The sequence below is a fragment of the Panthera tigris genome, chromosome C2 (genome assembly GCF_018350195.1).
Source record: "Panthera tigris isolate Pti1 chromosome C2, P.tigris_Pti1_mat1.1, whole genome shotgun sequence".
In the NCBI taxonomy this organism is placed as follows: Eukaryota; Metazoa; Chordata; class Mammalia; order Carnivora; family Felidae; genus Panthera; species Panthera tigris.
Genome location: NC_056668.1, coordinates 59,248,842 through 59,272,077, shown reverse-complemented (window position 1 = coordinate 59,272,077; position 23,236 = coordinate 59,248,842). Strand labels below are relative to the sequence as shown.

General features: G+C 38.4%; 1 protein-coding gene across 7 annotated transcripts in view; it reads left to right on the top strand.

Moving 5' to 3' along the window:
* Nucleotides 1-241: 241 nt before the first annotated feature.
* Nucleotides 242-23,236, top strand: part of CFAP44 (cilia and flagella associated protein 44) — a 158,714-nt gene continuing 135,719 nt past the window's right edge. For 6 of the 7 annotated variants that reach the window (XM_042998754.1, XM_042998752.1, XM_042998753.1 and 3 more), the window contains exons 1-6: nt 242-341; nt 7,232-7,336; nt 11,937-12,092; nt 12,627-12,786; nt 16,648-16,810; nt 21,070-21,172. In XM_042998754.1, the coding sequence (XP_042854688.1) occupies nt 7,237-7,336; nt 11,937-12,092; nt 12,627-12,786; nt 16,648-16,810; nt 21,070-21,172 (682 nt within the window). In that variant the 5' untranslated portion in view covers nt 242-341; nt 7,232-7,236. Of the gene's footprint in view, nt 342-6,846; nt 7,133-7,231; nt 7,337-11,936; nt 12,093-12,626; nt 12,787-16,647; nt 16,811-21,069; nt 21,173-23,236 lie in introns of those variants that run through there. The other variant, XM_007098617.3, reaches the window with a different exon arrangement.

Here is a 23,236-nt window from a genome sequence, read left to right as displayed (position 1 = left end):
TTCGTTTATCAATATACCATTCTTAGGATAATTATAATATAAACTGTATATAAAATTAAAAATGGGATGATAAACTCATAGAATGTTGGGCTTTTCTGTTTGTCTCCAACTTGGGTCATGTGGCACGAAACAGCTGGGACCAAAGGGCGAGTGACATTGAGGGTCCCAGTGGCACCGCCGCGGGATCTCCCAGAAAACCAGCTCCCGGTGGCGCATGCGCCTCGTGGCCACTCGGCTCCGCCCGCCGGGAGGCGAGGCTTCGTTGCCGTGGTGACCTCTGTAAACGGAGACCCGGGGCTGACGCCGGGACTAGAAATGCGTGGCGGCTGTCGGTGCCTTGGGTAAGTTTGGAGCCTGGCAGCAAGGCAGTTCCCGCGAACTCGTCCTCAAATCTGTTAGGGAGTCAGGGAGCAGCTGAGCCTACTAGGGTTTCTCTTAGACTGAGCCAGCGTTGTCCAGGCTTGCTGAGACGTAGTCCTTCGTCCTTGCTACGATCCGTTCAACAAACATTGAAACGGCTAGTATTGGCAGGCATGGAGCTAGACACTGTGGGTACAAAGTGGACACGGTTCCTGCCTGCAAGGAACTCCTAATCCGGCTGGGGCGGAAGACAGCAGACCCAGGAGTGCCAGTTAGACCGGGCTAAGCCCAGGCTCCAGAAGCAAGGAGTCTGGTGGGAAAGTGCCTGGGTTCTGGGGTCACGCAAACCAGCCCACACCACACTTAACTGTGTGACACTCGGCACATAGACCCCTCAGCGCTTCAGCTTTCTACTCTCTGAAAAGGAAGATGATAATGCTTATTTCATGGGATTCTTGTTACAACTAGATAGGATATTACAGGTAAAGTGAGTAGCACATTCATGGCATGTAGTTGGTACAGAGTAAATACTTGTTGCATACAAGTAGATATAGTAGCATATGAGTAAGTATTCAGTGTGTCTGGTCAATTGTGAGTTGTCCCAGATGGCTACTAAGACTTTTGAGAAGGAGAAGGAGCTAAGGAGGGACCAGGAAAGGGGAAAGTGACAGGCAATGAGCTGCAGACCTGAAGATGAGGGACCGTTGTGCCATGCCAAGGAATCTGAGTTCTTATTCTGTGGCAGTGAAGAGCCATTAAAGGTTCCAAACAGGAAGAGTAGCACACTAAAAGCTGTGTTTTGAAACTACAAGAGGCAGGTAGAAATGGAGTAGAGAAGAGAGAGAGAGACAAGGTATGAGACTGTGGTAATGGAAGAGGTGAGACAGCATAACCAGAGTAGGGTACTGGCAGTGGGAATAGAAGGGAGAGGGTGAATTCAAAAGGCTTAATAACTGTTTACTTGGCAACAGAACATCGAAACCAACTGCATGAGTTGAGTGAGAGGGAAGACTTCAAAGAGTAACTGCTCTGCTTTCTCATCTGTAAATTGCACTTAACTCATAGAGTTGTTTTGAGAAACATGTGAAACAGTATGTGCCGAATCCTTAGGACGGTGCTTGACACATGGTAATCATTCAGAAAACATGGGCTATCATTATTCTTTCCACAGTGGTATTTCACATTGTAAAGTAAAAACTGAGCATCTGTTTTATACGACAACCTCTGAGTCTTAACATGGCCAGCTCTGGCACGCTGCTGCGGAGTGTTTGAGCTGGTGAGACTGAAGACTGACCCTAGAATCTGGTGGATGAATCCAAGTAGTGCCATCTTGGGGACCATTCTCTCTGGTTTCCAGCCAACCTCCTTCTAACAACACATGCCTTTGCACCACTGTGTAACTATGACTCTTTTTTTTTTCTTTCTACTTCCTCAGGGTTGTCTCAAAACTTGACAGTATACTCAGTGAGTTGGTTAACAGAATGAGTCATAGGCTGGATCAATGACCCTGAGTGTAATAAAAGAAGATTTAAGATAGTTCTGCAAGTAGACTCCTAAACCTAGCTACTTCAGTTATACGAGATGGGACATGGCTGAGAACACACAAATACGGTGTAGTCATTCTGGTTGGTTACAAGCTGATTATGATGAGTCAGTATATGATGAACCTACCACCTCCCCACCCCAAAAAGATAATGTAATATCAGGCTGCCTTAAAGGAATACAACATTACCACCAGGTAAAGTAATAGTTTATCTCTTTTGGAAAATGCCTGGATCCTTCAAAGAAGATACAAAATTGGGAGGGATATTTAATGCATTGGGAAGTAACTTCTTGAGCTATCAGGATGCTGAAAAGAGTTGAAACCAGGTTAGTGAGGAATAATTGAAAGAATTGGGATGCTTTAGCTGGAAATGAGAGGGTCTAGGGAGACAAGTAAAGTTGCTACAATTATTGGTTATGGTACACAGGAACACTTGTATGTGTCTCCAGAAGAACAAGGAGCAAATGGATCTAAATTGCAGGGAGGCAGATTTCAGGTGAGTATAAAATGAACTAAGAACTGGAAGTGAGCATTAACCTGCTTACCTGAAATGTTTAAATTGAAGCTGACTGATCATGTTCCTTCATTTTTCCTTTATTCAGGAATGAATACATTTATCCCGTCAATCATTTTATATACTGAGTACCTATGTGCCAGGCACCACTGTTCTTTTTTTTTTTTTTAAAGTTTTTATTTAGTTTTGAAGGAGAGAGAGACAGAGCATGAGCCGGGGAGGAGCAGAGAGAGAGGGAGACATAGAATTTGAAGCAGGCTCCAGGCTCTGAGCTGCCAGCACAGAGCCCGACGCGGGGCTCGAACTCACGAACCGTGAGATCATGACCTGAGCCGAAGTCGGACACTCAGGATGCTCAACCGACTGAGCCACCCAGGTGCCCCCAGGCACCACTGTTCTTAAAACTCTACTGTATTAACTCAATGAGGTCTCAGAACAACCTTATGAAGTAGGTACTAAACTTTGCAGATGAAAATACCAAGGCACAGAGAAGTTAAATACCTGTTGAACACCTCACAGGAGGAGTAAGAGAGCCAGGCTGTAAGCACAGTCAGACTGTAGCCAATTCTCAGCCTGGCCAATACACCAACCTACTTTTCTAATGGTACTGAGCTTGATGTTGTAGATGTGTGATTCTCACGAGTGGGAGGTTGGACTAGATAAGACCTCTTTCAACTCTGAAGATTTCATGGTCACCTTTATTGAGCCCTGGCTGTATTAGAGGGAATTTGTAGTAATTATGGTAAAAACAACTACGATTTTTGAGTACCTACTATGTGCTTTATATGAACCCCTGGTCCTTAACCCAGGTTCTTCTCTTTGGCTACACAAAAGAATTACATAGGGAGTGAGACCTTGAGAATGCCATGCTGTGAAAGTTTTCCGAAGTGATTCTAAAGTGCAGCCAGAGTTGAGAACTATAGGTATAAAAGATCTCATTTAATACGTAGAATGACTCTGCCAGGCAACCCTACAGTCCCCATTTTACATATAAAAGGACTAAGGGTTAAGCGATGCTGGGGACTTGGCACTTGGCCAAGCTAACCTATACCCTTGGCCAAACTAGGATGTGGACCCAAGCCTTTCTGGCTCCAAAGCCTCATCAGGTTACAGTACAACTTCCCAATCCCTTTATTATAAACAACCCAAACCTAACCTAAGAAACAAATAAAAACCACCTTATTCCATCTCAGCATTTATACTGCTAATCTCCACATCAGGACCCTACTCAGTTGCCTTTTACAGGTTCTTCAGCCACCGTTTCTGAAACAACAACAACAAAAACTAAGAAAGGATCTCAAATAGTTTAATTTTTTGTCCAGTATTGTTAGTTCAGAACACTGGGAAAATTGCTTGGCTTCCAGTATTTTCTTCCATACTGTAGACAACTTGATATTAACTGTGTTTCTGATATTAAAATTTATTGCTTGGTAATGTTAACCACTTGAGGAGTATATTGTTTGTAACAGAATAGGATTAAGAGTGTACTTTTGTCTTGATACCAATTTACCTTTGATTGTGGTTTAAATCCTTTGTTTACAGAGTGATGTTACCATGATTGTTACTGTATCTGTTACCATAATTGTTTACTATAATTGTTTCTTTCCCACTTTATAATTAACTTGTAAGTAAATTTATTAGGTCTTATAAGCTCTTTATTAGAATATATGTATCCAGGTAATGTTCAGTTACAGTATGGTAAAAATAAATGTATTTAGAAAAAAGAAGACTCAGAAAATGATCTCATGAAGCTTTTATTGGTAGGAAGCAGAAAACTATGATATTTGTTTATTTATTTGCTTAAATTTTTAAAAAGTTTCTTTATTTTGAGAGAGTAAGCAAGTGGGGTAGGAGCAGAGAGAGAGAGAGAGAGAGAATCCCAAGTAGGCATCTCACTGACAGTGTGGAGCCCGATGTGGGGCTTGATCTCATGAACCGTGAAGTCATGACCTGAGCCGAAACCAAGAGTTGGATGTTTAACCAATTAAGCCACCCAAGCGCCCCCAAAACTATGAGATTTAAGTCATTGAGAAGTACATGACCTACCACTGCTGGCTTTGAAGGGGGCCATGAGCCACGTGGCCTCTGGAAGCTTAGAAAAACTCCTAGCCTATAGTCAACAAGGAAACAGGGACTTTAGTCCTACAACCATATGGAACTGAATTCTGCCAACAACCTAAATAAGCCTAGAAATAGATTTTCCCCAGAGCCTTCAGAAATGAAGGCAGCTCCGCCAACACTTTGTTTTTGATCTTGTGAGACTCTGGGAAGCAGCGAACTGTGCCTAGATTTCTGACCCCCAAAAGTGTGAGGTAAGAAATGGGTGTTATTTTAAGCTGCTAACTTTGTATGGTGGCAATAGGAAACCAGAGAAGTACCTGTTTATAGACTGAAATGTTATTGAAATTTGCAGACTAAAAGTTATCTTTTGGTTCTTAATTGACTAGCAACAATAGAATATCAGTTTACTTTTGTCAGTAAACCCAATGACTGCTTTGCTCCACTTATTTGGAGCCTGCATCACATGGCAACTTAGAGGATAGTTTATTTTCATTGAAATAATTTAAATGTTGTTTTTTTTTTTTTATCGAGGATATCTTTAGCTATAGTCAGCCTTCATTCAGGACTTTCAGACCATCCTCTTTCTAGTCAGCCTCGGATCTGGAGCAGTGGTTTAGAGAAGTGTATTCGAAGACTGTCATAAAAGAGAATTGTCAACTTTTTCTTAGATTGTAAAGTATTTAAGGTCAAGGGCTCTATATTGCTCATTTTTGTATCCTCCGCAGTGACTAGAATACCATTTGCATATAAATGTGCTCAGTAGTTTCAAGAATTGAATTGATTTACAGTATGAAGAACCTTGAAATGGAGGGAGAAAATGGCATTTAGGTATGTTTGTAGCTACTACCTAAAGAAGTTTACTCAAGGTGTATGATAATCTGCAACCAAGCTGCAATAACCAATATGACCTTGCCATATCAATTTTTAAAAATTCTTTATTATAATTAAATATTTATTTTCAAATCATCAACTTGTATAAATGTAGAAAGCAGTCTGCATATCCAATCTGGAAGGGAAGGGAAATTCACTGGATCATTGAATTTGGATTTTAAAGATCTTGCTATGTAAAATGTTTCTATCATTTGATTCCTACACACCTCCCAACCCCAGTAGGCTTGTGTTTCACAATCAGGTGAGAGGAAGGAAGGAAGAAAAGGAAGAAGGAAGAAAGAAGAAAGGGAGAACAACTTAAAAAAAAAAAAAAGGAACACAGGACATACTTTTTGAAAAGTAAAACGTCATCTTAATAACCCAGAAAAATGGCTCCAAAGTACTAAACACAAAATTTAATAACATAAGTGTCATTTTAAGACCTATCTTTCTTGATAATAGCTTTTAAGGAAAACATTTAGACCCTGCTCTATTGTCCCCCAAATCAAGACAGGGCATCATTATGATGTCACTGCCGAAAACAGATGGAATGACCCCCAAGGTCCAAAGGAAGAGAGGTGGGGTTCATACTGCACTCTCAGCTGACCATGTGGTGTGTATCCTATCTGCTCTGGGCATCCAGTCTTTTTTCAGAGACCAGGAAGGGATAAAGATGCACTAGTTCAGTTAATTTTCATAGCAGCCTTGTAAGCCTTGTAAGTTGTTTCTTCTTCGTTATCATTTACAATTGAGGAATTAACGTAAAGGATTATTAGCTAGTAATATGGCAAAACTGAGATTCAAACCTGAAATGAACCACAAAATCTGATTCAAATAGAGCTGCCAGCCATGCCATAACAGAATGTTGAGGAAATATGTGATGTTTAGTGTGGAGAAGCGAAGACCTTAGAAGGAAGATAGAGCAGTTGCTTTCAAAGACGTAAGGAAGTGCAACTGAGAGAGCACAGGGAAAACCTGCTTTGCCACTCCCCTCCTTAAAACCTTAAGGTGGCTTTCAGTTGCTATAGAAATAAGTTCTAAACTTCTTAGCAAAACTTAGAGATAGTTCTACAATCTGCTACCGACTTCCTCCTCACCGTCCATTTCACTCTCCCACTCTACAACAGATTGCTTTCAGCCCTTCACAGACACAACCCTCTTTCTGAACTTCCCCCTGCCTAAAACACTCTTTCCAATCTATGCCTGATCAACCTTTACTCACCACCTCCTCCTTAACCCCAGGACATGATTTAATCATCTGGCTAGGCATGCCTACAGGACCCTATTCTTTCCTTTTTGTAGCACTGATTGCATTTTAATTGCTCATTTAATATCTTTCTTTCTAAACAACAAGTTCCACAAAGTTAGGAATCACATCTCTAGTTCAGTACTGTAATTTAGTGCCTACTGTAAGACTTGATACATAGCAGGTGCCCTGAACAAATATTTTTTAATTGAAATTAATTAGTAACACCAAGGGGATTAAATGATGGGAAGAGGAAATGGAGGGATGAGCCAAAAAAACAAAAACAAAAACAAAAACAAAAAAACCAAAACAGGTGGCAGAGGTTTAACTTTAATGATGGAATATTCTGAGGAAACATGGACTGGCGTGACATTTCACTGTGGACTTCTGAAAAACCAGAGGGAACCATGGTAAGTTTGCCTAGAGAAAGGGACTAGCTGACTATATTCTGCCATTCTGCAGGTCTCTGCTGGCTGCTCTCCGTCCTGCTGGTGAAGTCATCTCAGATACTGTGCATACATAGTGATCAACACACATGGTATTTGGTGCTTGTGGAATTTGTTAGGTGAGAAATATCTGTAAAGGACTTTTATTTTATAGCTGTGTCCCTTTCTTTTTCTCAATTTTGTGCTTACAGGGGAAATGAAGGAACCAGGTGATCAGGACACTGATGGGGGGAAATTAGATGGATCAAAGAGTGATGGAAGGCAGTCTCAGAGCTCCTCTAAATCTGCATCAAGATGTAAGTAAAGATTATAATATACCCTTAGGCTTTTACTAAATTTAGGTAAAACCATTTTTAAAGAGTTTTTAAGTTTATACAACAGAAATGGTTTACTTGTTTCGTTCTATTGCTAAATTCTAAGTTCTTTAAAAGGGCAGAGACTGTGTTTTAACCATTTAATCTCCAGAGCCTGACACATAGAAGTTACTATCATCTCTATGTTGATAATGATCTCTCTGCAGACCTGGTCTTGCTCTCTCCTGTGAGTCTTTACTGAACTTTTCTAATACAGTATAGTAGAAAGAGCTGGACTTTAGGTTTGAGGCCTGGGTCTACCACTTAGAGACACTTGATCTGGAATAAATTATTTTACCTCTTTGAGCCTCAATTTTCTCACCCATTAAAATGATAATTGTGAGTAGTTTGAGGATTAAATTGGATAACATATATAGAAGAATATCATATACTGCAAATAAAACAGAAATACCCTGATACCAAAACCAGACAAAGACATTACAGAAGAAGAAAACTGCAGACCAATATCCCTGATGAAACTAGACGTGAAAATCCTCAACAAAATATTAGCAAACCACATTCAGTAATACCTTAGAAGAATCATTCACCAGGATCAAGTGGGATTTATTCTCAGGATGTAAGGATGATTCAATATTTGCAAATCAATTAACGTGATACATCATATTAACAAAATGAAGGATGAAAATCATATGAATACCTTAATAGATGCAAAAAAGCATTTGACATCCAGAATCCAACATCTCTCAACAAACTGGGCTTAGAGAGAACATACCTCCACATAATAGAGGCCATGTATGAAAAAAATCCATGGCTAACATCATATTCAATGGTGAAAAACTGAGAGCTTTTCCTGTAAGATCAGGAACAGGATGAGGATGTCCACTCTCGCCTCTTTTATTCAACATAGTACTGGAAGTCCTATCCACAGAAATTATACAAGAAAAAGAAATAAGAGACATCTATATTGGTAAGGAAGAACTCAAATGGTCACTATTTGCAGATAACATGATACTATACATAGAAAGCCCTAAAGATTTCACAAAAAAACTTTTAGAAGTAAAAAATGAATTCAGTAAAGTGGCAGGATGAAAAATTAATACCCAGAAATCAATTGTGCTTCTATACACTAATAATAAAATAGTAGAGAAATTAAGAAAATAGTCCCATTTACAATTACACCAAAAAGAATAAAATACCTAGGAATAAACTTAACCAAGAAGGTAAAAGACCTGTACTTTGATAAGTATAAAACATTGATGAAAGAAATTGAAGAAAACTCCAACAAAAGGAAAGATATGCCAGACTCTTGGATTGAAAGAATTAATATTGTTTAAATGTCTACATTATCCAAAACATTTTATAGATTCAATGTAATTGCTATCAAAATACCAACAGCATTTTTCACAGAACTAGAACAAAAAATACTAAAATTTCTAAGGAACCACAAAAGACCTTGAATAGTCAAATCAATCTTGAAAAGAAGAAAGCTGGAGGTATCACAATTCCAGATTTCAAGATATACTACAGTAATCAAAACAGTATGTTACTGCCACCAAAATAAACACATAGATTAATGGAACAGAATAGAGACCAGATATAAACCCATGCTTTTATGGTCAATTAATCTGTGATAAGGGCAGCAAGGATAGACAATGGGGAAAACACAGTCTTTTCAACAAATGGTGCCAGGAAAACTGGACAGCTACATGCAAAAGAAGGAAACTATACCACTTTCACTTTCTTACACCATACAAAAAAATGAACTCAAAATGGATTAAAGACCTAAATGTGAGACCTCAAACAATAAAACTCCCAAAAGAAAATAGAGACAGTAATTTCTTTGACATCAGCCATGGCAATGTTTTTCTAGGTATGTCTCCTAAGGCAAGGGAGACAAAAGCAAAAATAAACTATTGGGACTATATCAAAATAAAAAAAACTTTTGCAGAGCAAAGGACACCATCAAGAAAATCAAAAGGCAACCACTGAATGGGAGAAGATATTTGCGAATGATATATCCAATAAAGGGTTAATTTCTGAAATATATAAAGAATTATACAACTTAACACAAAAAAAACCCAAAACAACCTGAAGACCTGAATATTTTTCCAAAGAAGGTATACAGATAGCCAACAGATACATGAAAAGATGCTCAATATCACTCATCACGAAGGAAATGCAAATCAAAACCACAACGAGATAGCTCCTCACACCTGTCAGAATGGCTAGACGCAAAAAGATAAGAAACAAGTGTTGGCAAGGATGTGGAGAAAAAGGAACCCTTGTGCACTGTTGGTAGAAACATAAATTGGTACAGCTACTGTGGAAAACACTATGGAGATTCTCTCCACAGAGACTCTCAAAAATTAAGAATTGAAATACTTATTATCCAATAATTCTACTACTGGGTATTTACACAAAGAAACCAGAAATACTGATTTGAAAAGATCTATGCATGCCTATGTTTATTGCAGAATTATTTATAATAGCCAAGATATGGAAGCAACCCAAGTGTCCATTGATAGAGGAATAGATAGAGAAGATGTGATACACACACACACACACACACACACACACACACACACTGGAATATTACTCAGTCATAAATAGATGAGATCTTGCCATTTACAACAACATGGATGGACCTAGGGGGTATAATGCCAAATGAAATAAGTTAGAGAAAAAAAAAGATCATATGGTTTCATTTATATGTGAAATCTAAAAAGAAAACAAATGAATAAACAAAAAGAAGAATCAGGTGATCATATGATTACTATAGCTACAAGGTATTATTTAAATCTTATGAATTTGAATGTTTTTAACACTAACTTTTCCCAGTAAGGTCCATTATGAAACCAGAAAGTAAATGAATAAATAAAAAGCAGAATCAGACCTATAAATATTGAGAACAAACTGATGGTTGCCAGAAGGGAAGTGGGTGGGGAATGGGCAAAATGGGTGAAGGGGAATGGGAGATACAGGCTTTCAGTTTTGGAATGAATAAGTCACAGGAATAAGTCACAAAAGGCATAGCATAAGGAATACAGTCAATGATATTGTAATGGCATTGTATAGTGACAGATGGTAGCTATATTTGTGATAAGCATAACATATAAAATTGTTGAATCACTTTGTTGTACACCTGAAGCTAATGTAACACTGTATGTCAACTATACTAAAAAAATAGAATAAAATGTGAGGAATTGTGTAAAAGAATTTTTAAAAAATGGCTTGCTCTTTCTGACAGGGCATCATGGTGTTAGGTGTCATAGGGGAGTCTTGACTTTTGTAGCTCTAATCCTAAATACAGTTTCAGAAATATAATTTTGATTATTCACCTAGAGGAGACCAGGTCCTGGGGAAATCAGTTCATTCACAAAATTGACATTACACTATTTCAATGTATCTGAGACATATCTGGTAAATCCATAATTTCTCCATATCATGTTTTATTTGAGGTGTTTATCTCCTCTTGCTTGGACTCAAGGCTTTCTGTTCAAGTCTCTCTCCATACCACCACTATAATTATCTTTCCAAAAAACATGGTTATATCACTGTCTTCGAAACTGTTAGTCTGCTTCTTGATTTTCCATTTCCACTTTTCTCCACTCCCTAATTTCTGACCCAGGATTGTCTACCTTTTGGTGTCCAGTCCTTTGCAGCATTTTCCTAGGTGGATGGATTTAATAATAATGACCCTTTGTCTAGCACTGCCTCAGGATCTCCCCTTCTATGTCAGATCCTTACAGGGGATGGCCTGTCAAGTGTGGTCTGACCTTGCACTCAGCTCATAAATTAGTTCATATATTGTGGTTCTTAGTATCCCAAATGATAACCTGAAGTAATTTGCTGGTATCCTGAAACCCTTTTTCTTGGTCCTGTGAGAAGAGGTATCTCTTCTGGTTTGGCCACATTCCTGATAGCTCCCCCATACACGCTTTTTTTTTTTTTTTTTTTTGGCCTGGAGACCTGACCCTGTTCTCAGGCTTGCTAAAATATGAGCAACTTCTTACCCTTTGGAATTCTCATGCAGAGTGAACCAGTTTCTGAGTTGTTCACTAAGTAGAGAGATTAAAGTTGACTCTTCCCATACTCAATAAGAGGTAGAGTTTCTCCATTTGGTAATAGAATGATTTTGGTTTTGCTAATTTTCTCTATTGTTTGCTTGCCTTTTATTTGATTGGCTCTTGCTTTTATTTTTATTATTTCTATGACTTCTATTTTCTTTTTTGCTTTTTCTAGATTCTTGAGGTCTGAGTTTTGACTTTTCTTCTTTTCTTATATGTACAAAAACTATAAATTTCCCTCTAACCATAGCCTTAGCTGCATCCCACAAATTTGGATATGTTATATTTTAATTATCACTTAGTTTAAAATATTTTTAAATTTCTTTGTTGGTTTCTCCTTGATCCACACATTATTTTTAAATGTTTGATTTCCAAATATTTGTAGGTTTTCCAGATCTTATCACAGTTTATTTTTAATTTACTTCTGTTGTGATCAGAAAATATGAGCTACTTTGGAAATAAGAAAATGTTGAATTCAAGATTTAGAAATTATTAAAACAAATTACTTTTAATAGCTGCTATGAAAGAGGATTACAAACTTTTAGAAGATGCCACAGAAGAAACATTTACCGAAGGGAGAGAATCACGTTTAGGCGATGATGATTATTCTATGGAACAATTGGAAGGAAGTTCAAGTTCATTTCAAGATGACTATGTGGAGAGCATTGCAGGTAAGTGTTACTAGTTTCCTATCTGTAATTGTCACTGTTTTAAAGACAAATTGCCCCAAATGAACAGTTATAAATCCATAGAAATAAAAATTTTCAGGATATTTTGCAGTGATAAAAGTAAGAGCTTGGAACATATTCTAATAGGGTAGCATCTCTGGAGCTGTAGATTACATTTCTGAGGATCACATACAGGACTCTCATACTTGGTTTTCTGGGGGTTGGATGATCTCAGGAGTGCTCTACCCTGGATTAGTGAATTATAACTCTCCTTTGGAACTGATTGGGAGTTGCTGTTTGAGACTGCAAAACCATGACCAGAGTTCAGCATTCACCTTTTGTTGATTTCTCTTCCTCCCAAGCACAGGGCCATGTTGGTTCCTCTTCCCATGCTCACTGGTAGGTAGCATCCCATGTTCAGGCCACTTGTAGTACTGCTAGAGTATTGCGGGGTACGTATATTCCTCCTGTCTTTGTGAAATACAATTTTAGGACTCACCAGATGCTCTTTTTAGTTAAAATATTTTATTTTTTTAGAATCTCGGTATATGGAAACCCCAGCTCCAGACTCAGAAAGGGCAGAGGAGGAAGTTAAGAAGAAAATATCAGAAAACTTCTTCTATGATTATGCAGAGCTGATTTCGATGCCTTTTGTGACTCCGGATTCGAACATACCACTGGATCTTCTCACACTTGTGTATCCACTCCAGTTACATATGTATAATTTTTGGATTTCAATTTCTTAGGTCAGGGATCGGCAAACTGTAGCCCATGGACCAAATCTGGCCTCCGGTCTATTTTCCTAAATAAAGTTTTATTGGAACACAGTAATTCTCACTCATTTTCATTTTATCTGTGGCTGCCATCACACTACAAGGGCAGAATTAAGTAGTTATAACAGAAGTCACCTGGCCCACAAAGCCTAGAATATGTACTATCTGGCCCTTTATAGAAAAAGTTTGCCGATCCCTGTCTTAGGTAATTCTAAGAAGCTTGGCCCTTAGAGAAGCTGAGACAGAAATACGGGACCTTAATTTAAACTAACCTTTCGTTGATGCTAAATAACCATAAAGAGAAATGATACTTTTCTGGCTGTTCTCTCATGAGACATGATGTAAAGGAGATCAAAAGGCCTCTTATCCTGGTTTACATCCTCTACCAGGCTGGCATCCCTTTCTCAATGCCTACCAAGTTAAAATCATTGATTTCTTAAAACACTGATACAATTGTCAGACATTAGTACTTACACATTATTTGTCAGATGAGTATCAGAGAAGACAACCCTGAGGAAGTAGGGCACAAAATAACACACTTTAATTGGTCTGGAGAATAAGAGTCCATGAAGAATTGTAAAGGTGGGGATGATTAACAAGGGGATTTAGGGTTTGCTGTCACTGTATGATGTTAGGTTTGTAAGGTGGTTAGGAAAATATTTCCATTAATGCTCTTGGCTAGCAGTTTGGTATGCCTACCTTCAGATGACCACCACATGGCCTGAAACACTGACTGGCCTCTTATAAAAGTGTGCTTAAAGAGGAGGGTGGTGTACTCACTGACTCAGTTTTGGTTTTCATATAAAAATAGAACATGTTATTATAGCTTCTGTTTCAATCCCAGGTGTAACTAGAACTAATTCACCTTGAATCTTATAACCTGGAATTTTCTCTTTTGAGGACTTCTTTCGTATATGTCATCTTTGGACAAGTTGTTGATAGAAGTTATGCTGTTGCCTTCCTTCTAGCCTATTTGTTTCAAATGAGGTGGTTTAGCAGTCACCTGGAAGATTTTCCTGAAATACACATGCTCTGATACCTTTCCTGGACCTACTGCATCATTTCTGTGTGTAGAGGGACTTGGGCACATGTAGTCTGAAAAAGTTTACCAAGTACTTTTGATTGTGTTGCCCTCTCCCAGCCCCCAACACTGGAGACTTGTTGCTCCAGGATACAGGGATCTCTGTATTAGAGAGATATGCTGCGATTCCAGATAACAAGTCCGAGTGACCTTGACTTTTGACTCGATATATGAATTACCTCTACTGACGCTGGATGAGTGGCTGTATCTGCTATAGACTTTTCATGAACACTTTCAAAGCTAAGGAAGTCACAAATTCTGGATAGCTCACATTATTAGCTCTTGCAGGCCTTGAATCAAAAGCTGCCTCTCTGGAACATCTTGCATTAGACAGTTCTACTCTCCAGGGTTGGAACAAATATGATCTCTATTTCTTGTGAGAAGCTCCAAGGAGAAGTTAGCTGTCATGTATCCCCTACACAATCCTTTATACTTTATTAATTCAATTGAGTCAACTTCAGTTTCAAAGTTCAGTGTCTTGTAAGTCAAGAAATGTGTCATGTATTACATATTACCTAAACCATAGCATAATTTATACAAGATGTATTTAAACACAATTTTAAAGTGAGGGTCCTAGATGCTCATGAACAGACAGTGAAGGCCCTGGGTCTCAGATAGGAAGTTAAGAAAATGCAAACCAGAAGACAGGGTGGGATAAAGCAGAAAGGAGTTGAAGGTATAGCAGAACACAATTTAACATCTTCAAAACTCTGGTTAGGGGATCCGCTGTCATCTGGGGTTAAAAGGGAAGGATCAGACTCTAGTTATACATTAATTAATTCATTAGTTAATGCATCCAAGAAATGTTTATTGAATGCCTCATAGGCTCAAGACACTGCACTAGGCATTCTAGGAAGTAGAGATGAGCTATGAGAAGAAGCAGGTTGTAATTTGGAGGGGGAGAGTTTGGGAAGTTACAGTCTCACCCATTCTGCATTTGAAAGGGCCTTTGATCAGAACAGCAGCAGGTAAAAGGGAGTCCTACTCTACCCTGAAATTAGAGATGTTAATACCAGATAAGTGATTTCCAACTGTCACCCAAGACAGTGAAGAGATGGTAGCCATTTCTACTCTCAGTTATTGACACACTATTAGCCCTCCAAGTGCTACACTGGCACTGGGAAAAGAGGAAGGAAGAGGAGGAAAGAAAGGTGAGAGCAGCAGTTTGGGGAAAGGGAAAAGGAAGGTAGGGGAAACTTCCTGCCCATACCAGGAAGATAAGGAACATGTGGATCCCATTCTTTATTTGTAAGGAGGCCTCAGTACCCATGAGGTCTGAATAGCTTCATCAAGATCTTTGGATCACATGTTCATTTGCATTTCTTTTTTTTTTTTTTAAGTTTTAAGTTTGTTTGTTTGTTTGTTTATTTATTTAGAGAAAAAGCATGAACAGGAGAGGAGCAGAGAGAGAGAGGGAGAGAGAGAATCTCAAGCAGGCTCTCCTCACTGCCAGTGTGGAGCCTGACATGGGGCTCAAACCCACAAACTGTGAGATCATGACCTGAGCTGAAACTGAGAGTTGGACGCTTAATTGACGGAATCACCCAGAAATTATATATAAAAATTAATTTTAGGTGTTCGTGTCTTTAGTGAGTTGATAAAATTCCCTTTTCTTGAACAGATAAAAAAGCCCTGAAATATTCTGTCTCTTTTTCAATTTAACTCTTAGACAATGAGGTAAGTATAGTTATGTATAGTTGGTTAATAGTTTGTATATACCTCACAATTCAAATTGCATTAATTAAAATTTTCTCCTTTTTTACATTCTATATATTCTTGCTAATAATTCTACATAGTTTTTTCTCTAAAAATATTCACTTACAAATAAAAATAATCCTCCAAAATCAGAATTTATTTTTTTAAACAAGGGCAAGAAATAAAGATTTCTCCAGTGATCCTTTAACTTTTGTGTTCAACAGTAACTCTTAGAAAATAAGAAACCATCTACTTAAGATATACTATGTAATATGTTTCTTTTGCAAACTATAATGTTTTGATAGATTAACCTCATTTAACTTACTTATTACATTTATATCTTAGGTTATATTAATTTGAACTTGAACTTGAATTAATTTGAACAATGTACATTTAAAAGATGTCTTATAAAAACTTCGATTATTTTAACCTTTATTTTGAATTAGTGCAGATTTACTGTATAGCATTAATATGCACACACACACACACACACACACACACTCATCTATACACCTATACATATTAATGCACTCAGAAAGGAAATGTTAGCATATTTATTATATATACTTATATACCATATACTATTTAGTCCATTTTCATAATTCATATGAATTAAATTTCAATTATATTTATGTAGATTTATTACAACATGTAATATTACTGGTGTTTCAGGATTTCAAAACGTGTCAGAATTTTAAACAGCTGGTCTTTCAACATCAAGAGGCCTTTTTGATACTTTTACTTTTATAAAATTAATCTGCTTTCAGGATTTCCCTGGGAAAATTAAAATATTGACTAAATCAGAGTATGAGGATTTTCACTTAATTTGAAAGCAAGGTTGCATTAGTGACAAATAAAAAACTCTGAGTTTCAAAGTAAAATGCAACTACTTCAACACTGAGTCTTTATTGAAGGGCACAGAGTTTAAAAACATATTTATTACATTGCGTTTCCTGTCTCTAGAATGGTTACTTTGTGTCACTTCTTTTCCTTAACAATATTCCCTCAGTCATTCCTTTGGTTATGACTGTAGAAAGCGGGCCAACCTAAAACTTCTGGACAGCAGTACTGTGATGTACATCGCTGGGAACCAGCTGATCCTTTTGAATTTGAAAACCAAGGAACAGAACTACCTGCGAAGTAGCAGTGGTAGAGGAATTGGTGTTATTGGGGTACGCTGTTAGCGACTTCGGAAAAAATTCCATCCTTTTGTTTGCTTCTTCTGTGGACCAGCCAGGCTGTCAGATGCCAATACCATGGGCAGGATGCCACAATTGCAGGAGATGCAATTCTAAGGCATTTTCAAGTCAACAATTGCAACCACTCCATTCATTGACATTGTCTCTGTGCAGTATCATACTATCACGTTAATAATACTATCATTTTACCAATACTTATGTTGCAGATAAGGACACTGGGGCTAATAGAGGGTAAGTGGCTTCCCACAGCCATCAAGTTTTTACATATTAATGCTATGTTGCTATTCTGCAAAAATACTCAAATGAATGGCACAGATGATAATTCAAATAATAAATAGAGATAAGTGCCAGATAAGATATAAGTATATGGTTGCACATTAAGAGATCAAGTATAGATTGTACGTTCAATAATTTTGAGCAGCTGACAGAAGGACTTGTATGTGATTTGAGGCTGTCTCTTCCTTCCTCTTCAGGTGCCTGTCTCCATCAGTCACCTTTTTTCTTGTACCTTCAGCCTCTACTTCCTTAGGGTTTTCATCCTCAGCATTAAAGCACACTAAATCAACTTGTTCTCATCTTAAAAGTCTCCTCTCTAACCATGTATTCTCTTTACACTGACTTGATCTTCCCTTCAAAGCCAAGCTTCTGCTGTCTTTTTCCCTATCACCGCACTGAAATTGCCCTTACTAAAGTGACCAATGGCCCTGAATAGCCAAATCTGAAGAATACCTTTCTAACTGTATCTTATCTGACCTCTCAATAGCAATTGGCCCCATGATTGCGCTTTTATCTTGACCTTTTGCTTTTTACTCTGATTCTTAAAAGTAGGTGATCCTTAAAAGTCCCTAGACCTTCTCTCACCAATAACAGCCTGAGAAGCACATCTTGGTGTCTTTAGAGTCATGAGAGGGCACCTGTTCAGATTAGGCTGCGTGAGACATGGAGAGGAGGAGAAATATGCAGGATTTGGGGCTCATACAAGCTACACTTCCGTAGCAGACATTCAAAGGGTTTTTAGAAGGATCATGAACCAAATAGAAGTCTGCCCTGCTCTTGCCCTGCCTGTCAGATGTGAGCAGCCCATTCAGAACTAGAAGGTGTAGGGGTGACATCACCATACCCTGTGGAGGTGGAGGGCTTCTGGCAGAAAGGCTGATGCAGCTCCAACAGAGAGACTGGGCCAAGCTAGCAGGGAGTAGTGGGAAATGCTCTTGAGTAGACTAGATGGTAGGGCAGCTTACCTGGTAGGATATTTAGATTAGAAGTGGAGATGAGTGGAGAGGTTTGGAAGATTCTTGCTCTGAGAAGCGAAGCAGGAAGATGAATGGGAATGGAGAAGGTAAGGAAAATCAGAGATCCACAAATAGAACTTAGACTGGCTATGGAAACAGGAAATGGTGCGATGGAAGGGTGAAGGAGAGTCTCATGTTTCTGTCTTCCTTGATCATCTATGTATATATAGCAGGTGTAAATAGTAAAGTCCCTGTCCTCAGCAAGAATTTATTATACTACATTGTGAGTCCAACACTAACTCAGAACATGCAGGGATTTAAGTGAAGAAGCGTTCGTGACCTCTATGAATTCAAAGAGTTCAAAATTCACCCAAAGAGACAGGACTCATATCAAAAAGCAGAAAAACCAAAAAACTAGAGGCATAAAAGTACATGATCCTGTGGCACCAGCTGTATGCAAACACAGGCCTAGCATTAGGGTTGCAGGTTCCATGGAGGGAAGTCAGTCAGGGGCCACTCTGAGGTGTCCTTAGCCCTGAGGTCCACATCATCTGCAGAGTATGGAGAAACGGGGAACTATCACTTGTTTTTCTATCACTTTATGGCCAATAGTAGTTCTGAAGTTTCTATTTTGTTATACAATAAGTTGGCCTGAGGTCAGTAGTTAGAGGTGTATTGTGGTCAAGAATGTTAATCCTAATCCTCATCCCCGCCTGGTCTCTGGGCAGTTGTATGTCCACAGGGACTTTTCTCGGAGTGTGTTGAAGCCTGGATAGGGGTGGGGATTTTCCTCAACTGGCCTTGTCAGTTCATTCTTTCTGAAACAGTTATCTATTGTGGATGAGAAGCACTCTTGCAAGGCAATGGGAAATCTGTGAGAAATGTGTTCTGGGGGCATATCAACTGTCAGAAGATAGGGTGAATCTGTATGTTGAGTATAAAGTAAATGACTCATTAGTTCCTAATAATTAGTTCCTTATTAGTTCCCCACTAAAAATAAAACACCAAACTCAACCCCACAGAGCTTCTGATCTGAAAGTGCTGAAACTTTTTCACTTACTATAGGCAAGATGCAGAAGAGCAAAAGATTTGCCCGAATTCTCATTCAGATTTCTGTGACCACATATCCTATACAATATTCTCCCGTAAATAGGCATCTAGAAAAACATATACCTTAACACATTTCCCCCTAAGTTCTTGGTAGCTACTGTTTTTAATTTTTTTTTTTAAAGATTTGTTTTTAAAAAGAGAGAGTGAGTGGGGCAGGGGCAGAAAGGAAGACAGAATCCCAAGCAGGCTCTGTGCTGTCAGTGCAGAGTCTGATGTAAGGCTTGAATTCACGAACTGTGAGATCATGACCTGAGCTGAAATCAAGAGTCAGCATTTTAACCAACTGAGCCACCCAAGTGCCCCAGCAGCCACTGTTTTTTTAGTTCCACTTTCTTTTTGGCTCCAACACCTGGCTTGAATCCTACCTCTCACATTTGCCAGCTGTATGACTTTAAGTTACTTAGCCTCTCTGTGCCTATTTCCCATCGGTAAGATGGGAATGATAATGGTATTTGAACTTACAAGGTTGATGTAAAATTTAAGGGGATTAATTAATATAAAACTTAAACAGTGTCTGGCATATAATAAGCACCCAATAAATGTTGGTTATTCTCTCACTGAGTGTCCATCCTATAAACCCAAGCCTTGTTTCAAGCTGAAGGGATGGGTGTTTACTTGACTGGAAGAATAAAAGACCAGTTGTCAGTAAGAAGACAGCTTATATAGGTCTTTTGGCCCCATGTGTGGAGAGAAGAATGTTATCTTGGGTACCAGAATTTAGAGTGCAATCCTCTAAGGGAAGCTCCTGGCCCCTAGGTATAAAATCAGGAGTTGCAAAATGGTAAGTGAAAATAAGATTCTTTTAAAATCTATTTATTTGTTTGTTTATTTATTTATTTTGAGAGAGACTACACAAGCAGGGGAGGGGCAGAGAGAGGGAGAGAGAGAGAGAGAGAGAGAGAGAGAATCCCAAACAGGCTCCGCACTGTCAGCACAGAGCCTGATGCAGGGCTCAGACTCACAAACCATGAGATAATGACTTGAGCCTAAACCAAGAGTTGCATGCTTAATCGACTGAGCCACCTGGCACCCCTGAAAATAGAATTTTATAAAGCACAATATGTGTCTTAAATAGTTTGTTTTCAAAACAGCCTAGTTTTATTTTTAGGCTATCCATTTACTCTTCCTGCACATTGGCTTACCAATGAACAAAAATAACAAGAATAAACATACACTTCACAATTCATATTGCTGTCATTCGAAATGCTAAGCAAATAGTTTATCCACAAATATTTACTATTTTTTTCCTCTGCATCTGGCTTGGAAATATAGTATCTTTCTCACTTTTAGTAAGTTTATATCCATTTGTGGTAAATTTGTCCAAGGTGAAATTTTTTAAACTGAGATGGAACTTACTCTGGAAACATGAGTTTTTCTGTACAAAAATTTAGGTTGATTTATTTATGCAGGGTAAACAATTCATCTAACTTGGTTGTTCTCAAAGAGTGATTCCCAAGCCGGCAGCATCAGCATCACCTGGAACTTGTTAGAGACGTAAATGCAAATTTTGGGGCCCCCTGGCCCTCAAGTACTGAGTCGGGAACTCCGGTGCTAGGGCTTACCCTCTGTGCCTTCACGAGCCCTCCCTGTGGTTCCGACACACTCTAATGATTGAGAACCACTGTTCTAGCTCTCCTGATGGCAGTTAAAATAATTGCAGATGTAGAGATGACTTTATTAACAAAAGCAAAACTTAAAATGAATATTCGTAAAGGCTTCAGTTTAAATCACATCTGTTACCAAGTATGTATCAGATGCCCATTTTTTTTTTTTTTAGTTTTCTGTTGGAGTGGATCCTAATAAATGATAAAATCACAGATACTGCATTAATAGGGCTATTTATAAGAAAATCTTCCTTTTATTATTTAAGTGAGATTTTACTTTTTATAGGTTCATCCTGATAAAACTTACTTCACTGTCGCTGAAAAAGGAGTTTTCCCAAAGATTATCATCTATGAATATCCTTCTTTGAGGCCCTACAGAATCCTTCAAGGTGAGCCCACTACAACTTTTGAAATATTCCATGTTCAAGGTTAATGATATTCAGGGTCTTCCAGAGAAACCGAACTAGGAGGAGACAGAAGAGAGATTTGTTCAAAGGACTTGCCTCGTGTACTTATGGGAGCTGGCAGGTCTGAAGTTTGTAGGGCAGGCTGGCAGGCTGGACGTTCTTGGGTAGGGGTTGATGCTACATGTTCAGGTAAAATTTCGTCTTCCTCAGGGAAACTTCAGTTTTGACTTTTAAGGACTTTCAACTGATTGAGGCCCACCTAGATTGAAATAACCTCACGTAAAATTAATCACCACCATTTTCGTATAATTTTGTTTTCCATATAATTAATTTTAGTAGTTAGTTTTTTAAAAAGACTGCTTTTTGGAGCAGTTTCAGATTTACGGTAAAGTTAAGGGGAAGGTTCAGAGATCTCCCATATCCCTCCTCTCCCACACATGCATAGCTTTCCCCATTATCAACATCACTCACCAGGTACATTATTTACTGAAGATCAGCCTACATTAGCACATCATAATCACCCAAAGTCTATAGTGTCCCTTGGGGTTTACTCCTAGTGTTGTATTCTATGGGTTTAGATAAATGTATGCATCAGTATATCATACAGTGTATTTTCACTGTCCTAAAATTCCTCTGTGTCCTGCCTATTCATAACTGTCCCCACCTTGGCCACCACTGATCTTTTTATTGTCTCCCCAGTTTTGCCTTTTCCGGAATGTCGTAGAGTTGGAATCATACAGTACGTAGGCTTTGCAGATTGACTTCTTTCACTTAGTAATATGCATTTAAGATTCCTCCCTGGCTTTTCATGGCGTGGTAGCCCATTTCTTTTTGGTGCTGAAAAATATTCCATTGCCTGGATGTACCCCAGTGTACATTAGTGTATTGAGGGGCATCTTAGTTGTTTCCAAATTTTGGCAGGTTGTAAACAAAGCTGCAATAAACATCTGAGTGTAGGTTGCTGCTGTGTGAACATAAATTTTCAACTACTTTGGGTAAATACCAAGAGCATAGTTACTAGATCCTATGGTAAGAGTACGTTTAGTCTTGTAAGAAACTGCCAAGCTGTCTTCCAGAGTGGCTGTACCATTTTGCTTTCCCACCAGCAACGTATGAGAGTTCCAGTTGCCCCACATCCTCATCAGCATTTGGTGTCCTCAGCGATTTGGATGTTGGCCATTCTAAATAGGTGTGTAGTGGTACCTCCTTTTTTAAGTTTGTGTTTCCCCGATGACGTAGAATGTGGAGCATCTTTTCATATGTTTCTGTGTTATCTGCATATTTTTGGTGAGGCTACATGTTAAGGCCTTTGGCCCCTTCTGTAATTGAGTTGTTCATGTCTTATTGTTGAGTTTTAAGAGTTCTTTGCATATTTTGGATATGCATACTTTGCATAACAGTCCTTTATCACATATGCTTTTGCAAATTTTTCTCCCAGTCTGTGACTTGTATCATTTTCTTGACATTGCCCTTCTCAGAGCAGGTTTTCATTTTAGTGAAGTTTAGTTATTAGTGATTTCTTTTATGGATCATGTCTTTCGTGTGGAATCTAAAATGGCATCATGATACCCAAGGTCACCTAGGTTGTCTCTTACATTAACTTCTAGGAATTTTACATTTTTTGCATTTTATATTTAGGTTTGTGATCCATTTTGAGTTAATTTTTGTGAAAGATGTAAGGCCTATGTTTTCATTAATTTATTTGTTTGCTTGTTTATTTTTTGCCTATGGATGTCCAGGTGGCCCAGCACATTTGTTGAAGAGACTGTCTTTGCTCTGCTATATTGTCTTCAGGCCTTTGTCAAAGATCAGTTGTCTGTATTTCTCTGGGTCTATTTTTGGGCTTTCTATTCTGTTCCATTTGTCTATTTAGTCTTTCCCCAATGTCATACTATCTTGATTACTGTAGTTGTATGGTATATTTTGAAGTCAGGTAGTATCAGTTCAACTTTGCCCCTTTCACTCAGTATTATGTTGACTAGTCTGGGTCTTTTGCCTGTCTGTATGAACTTTAAAATCAGTTTGTTGATATCCCCAAACTAATAA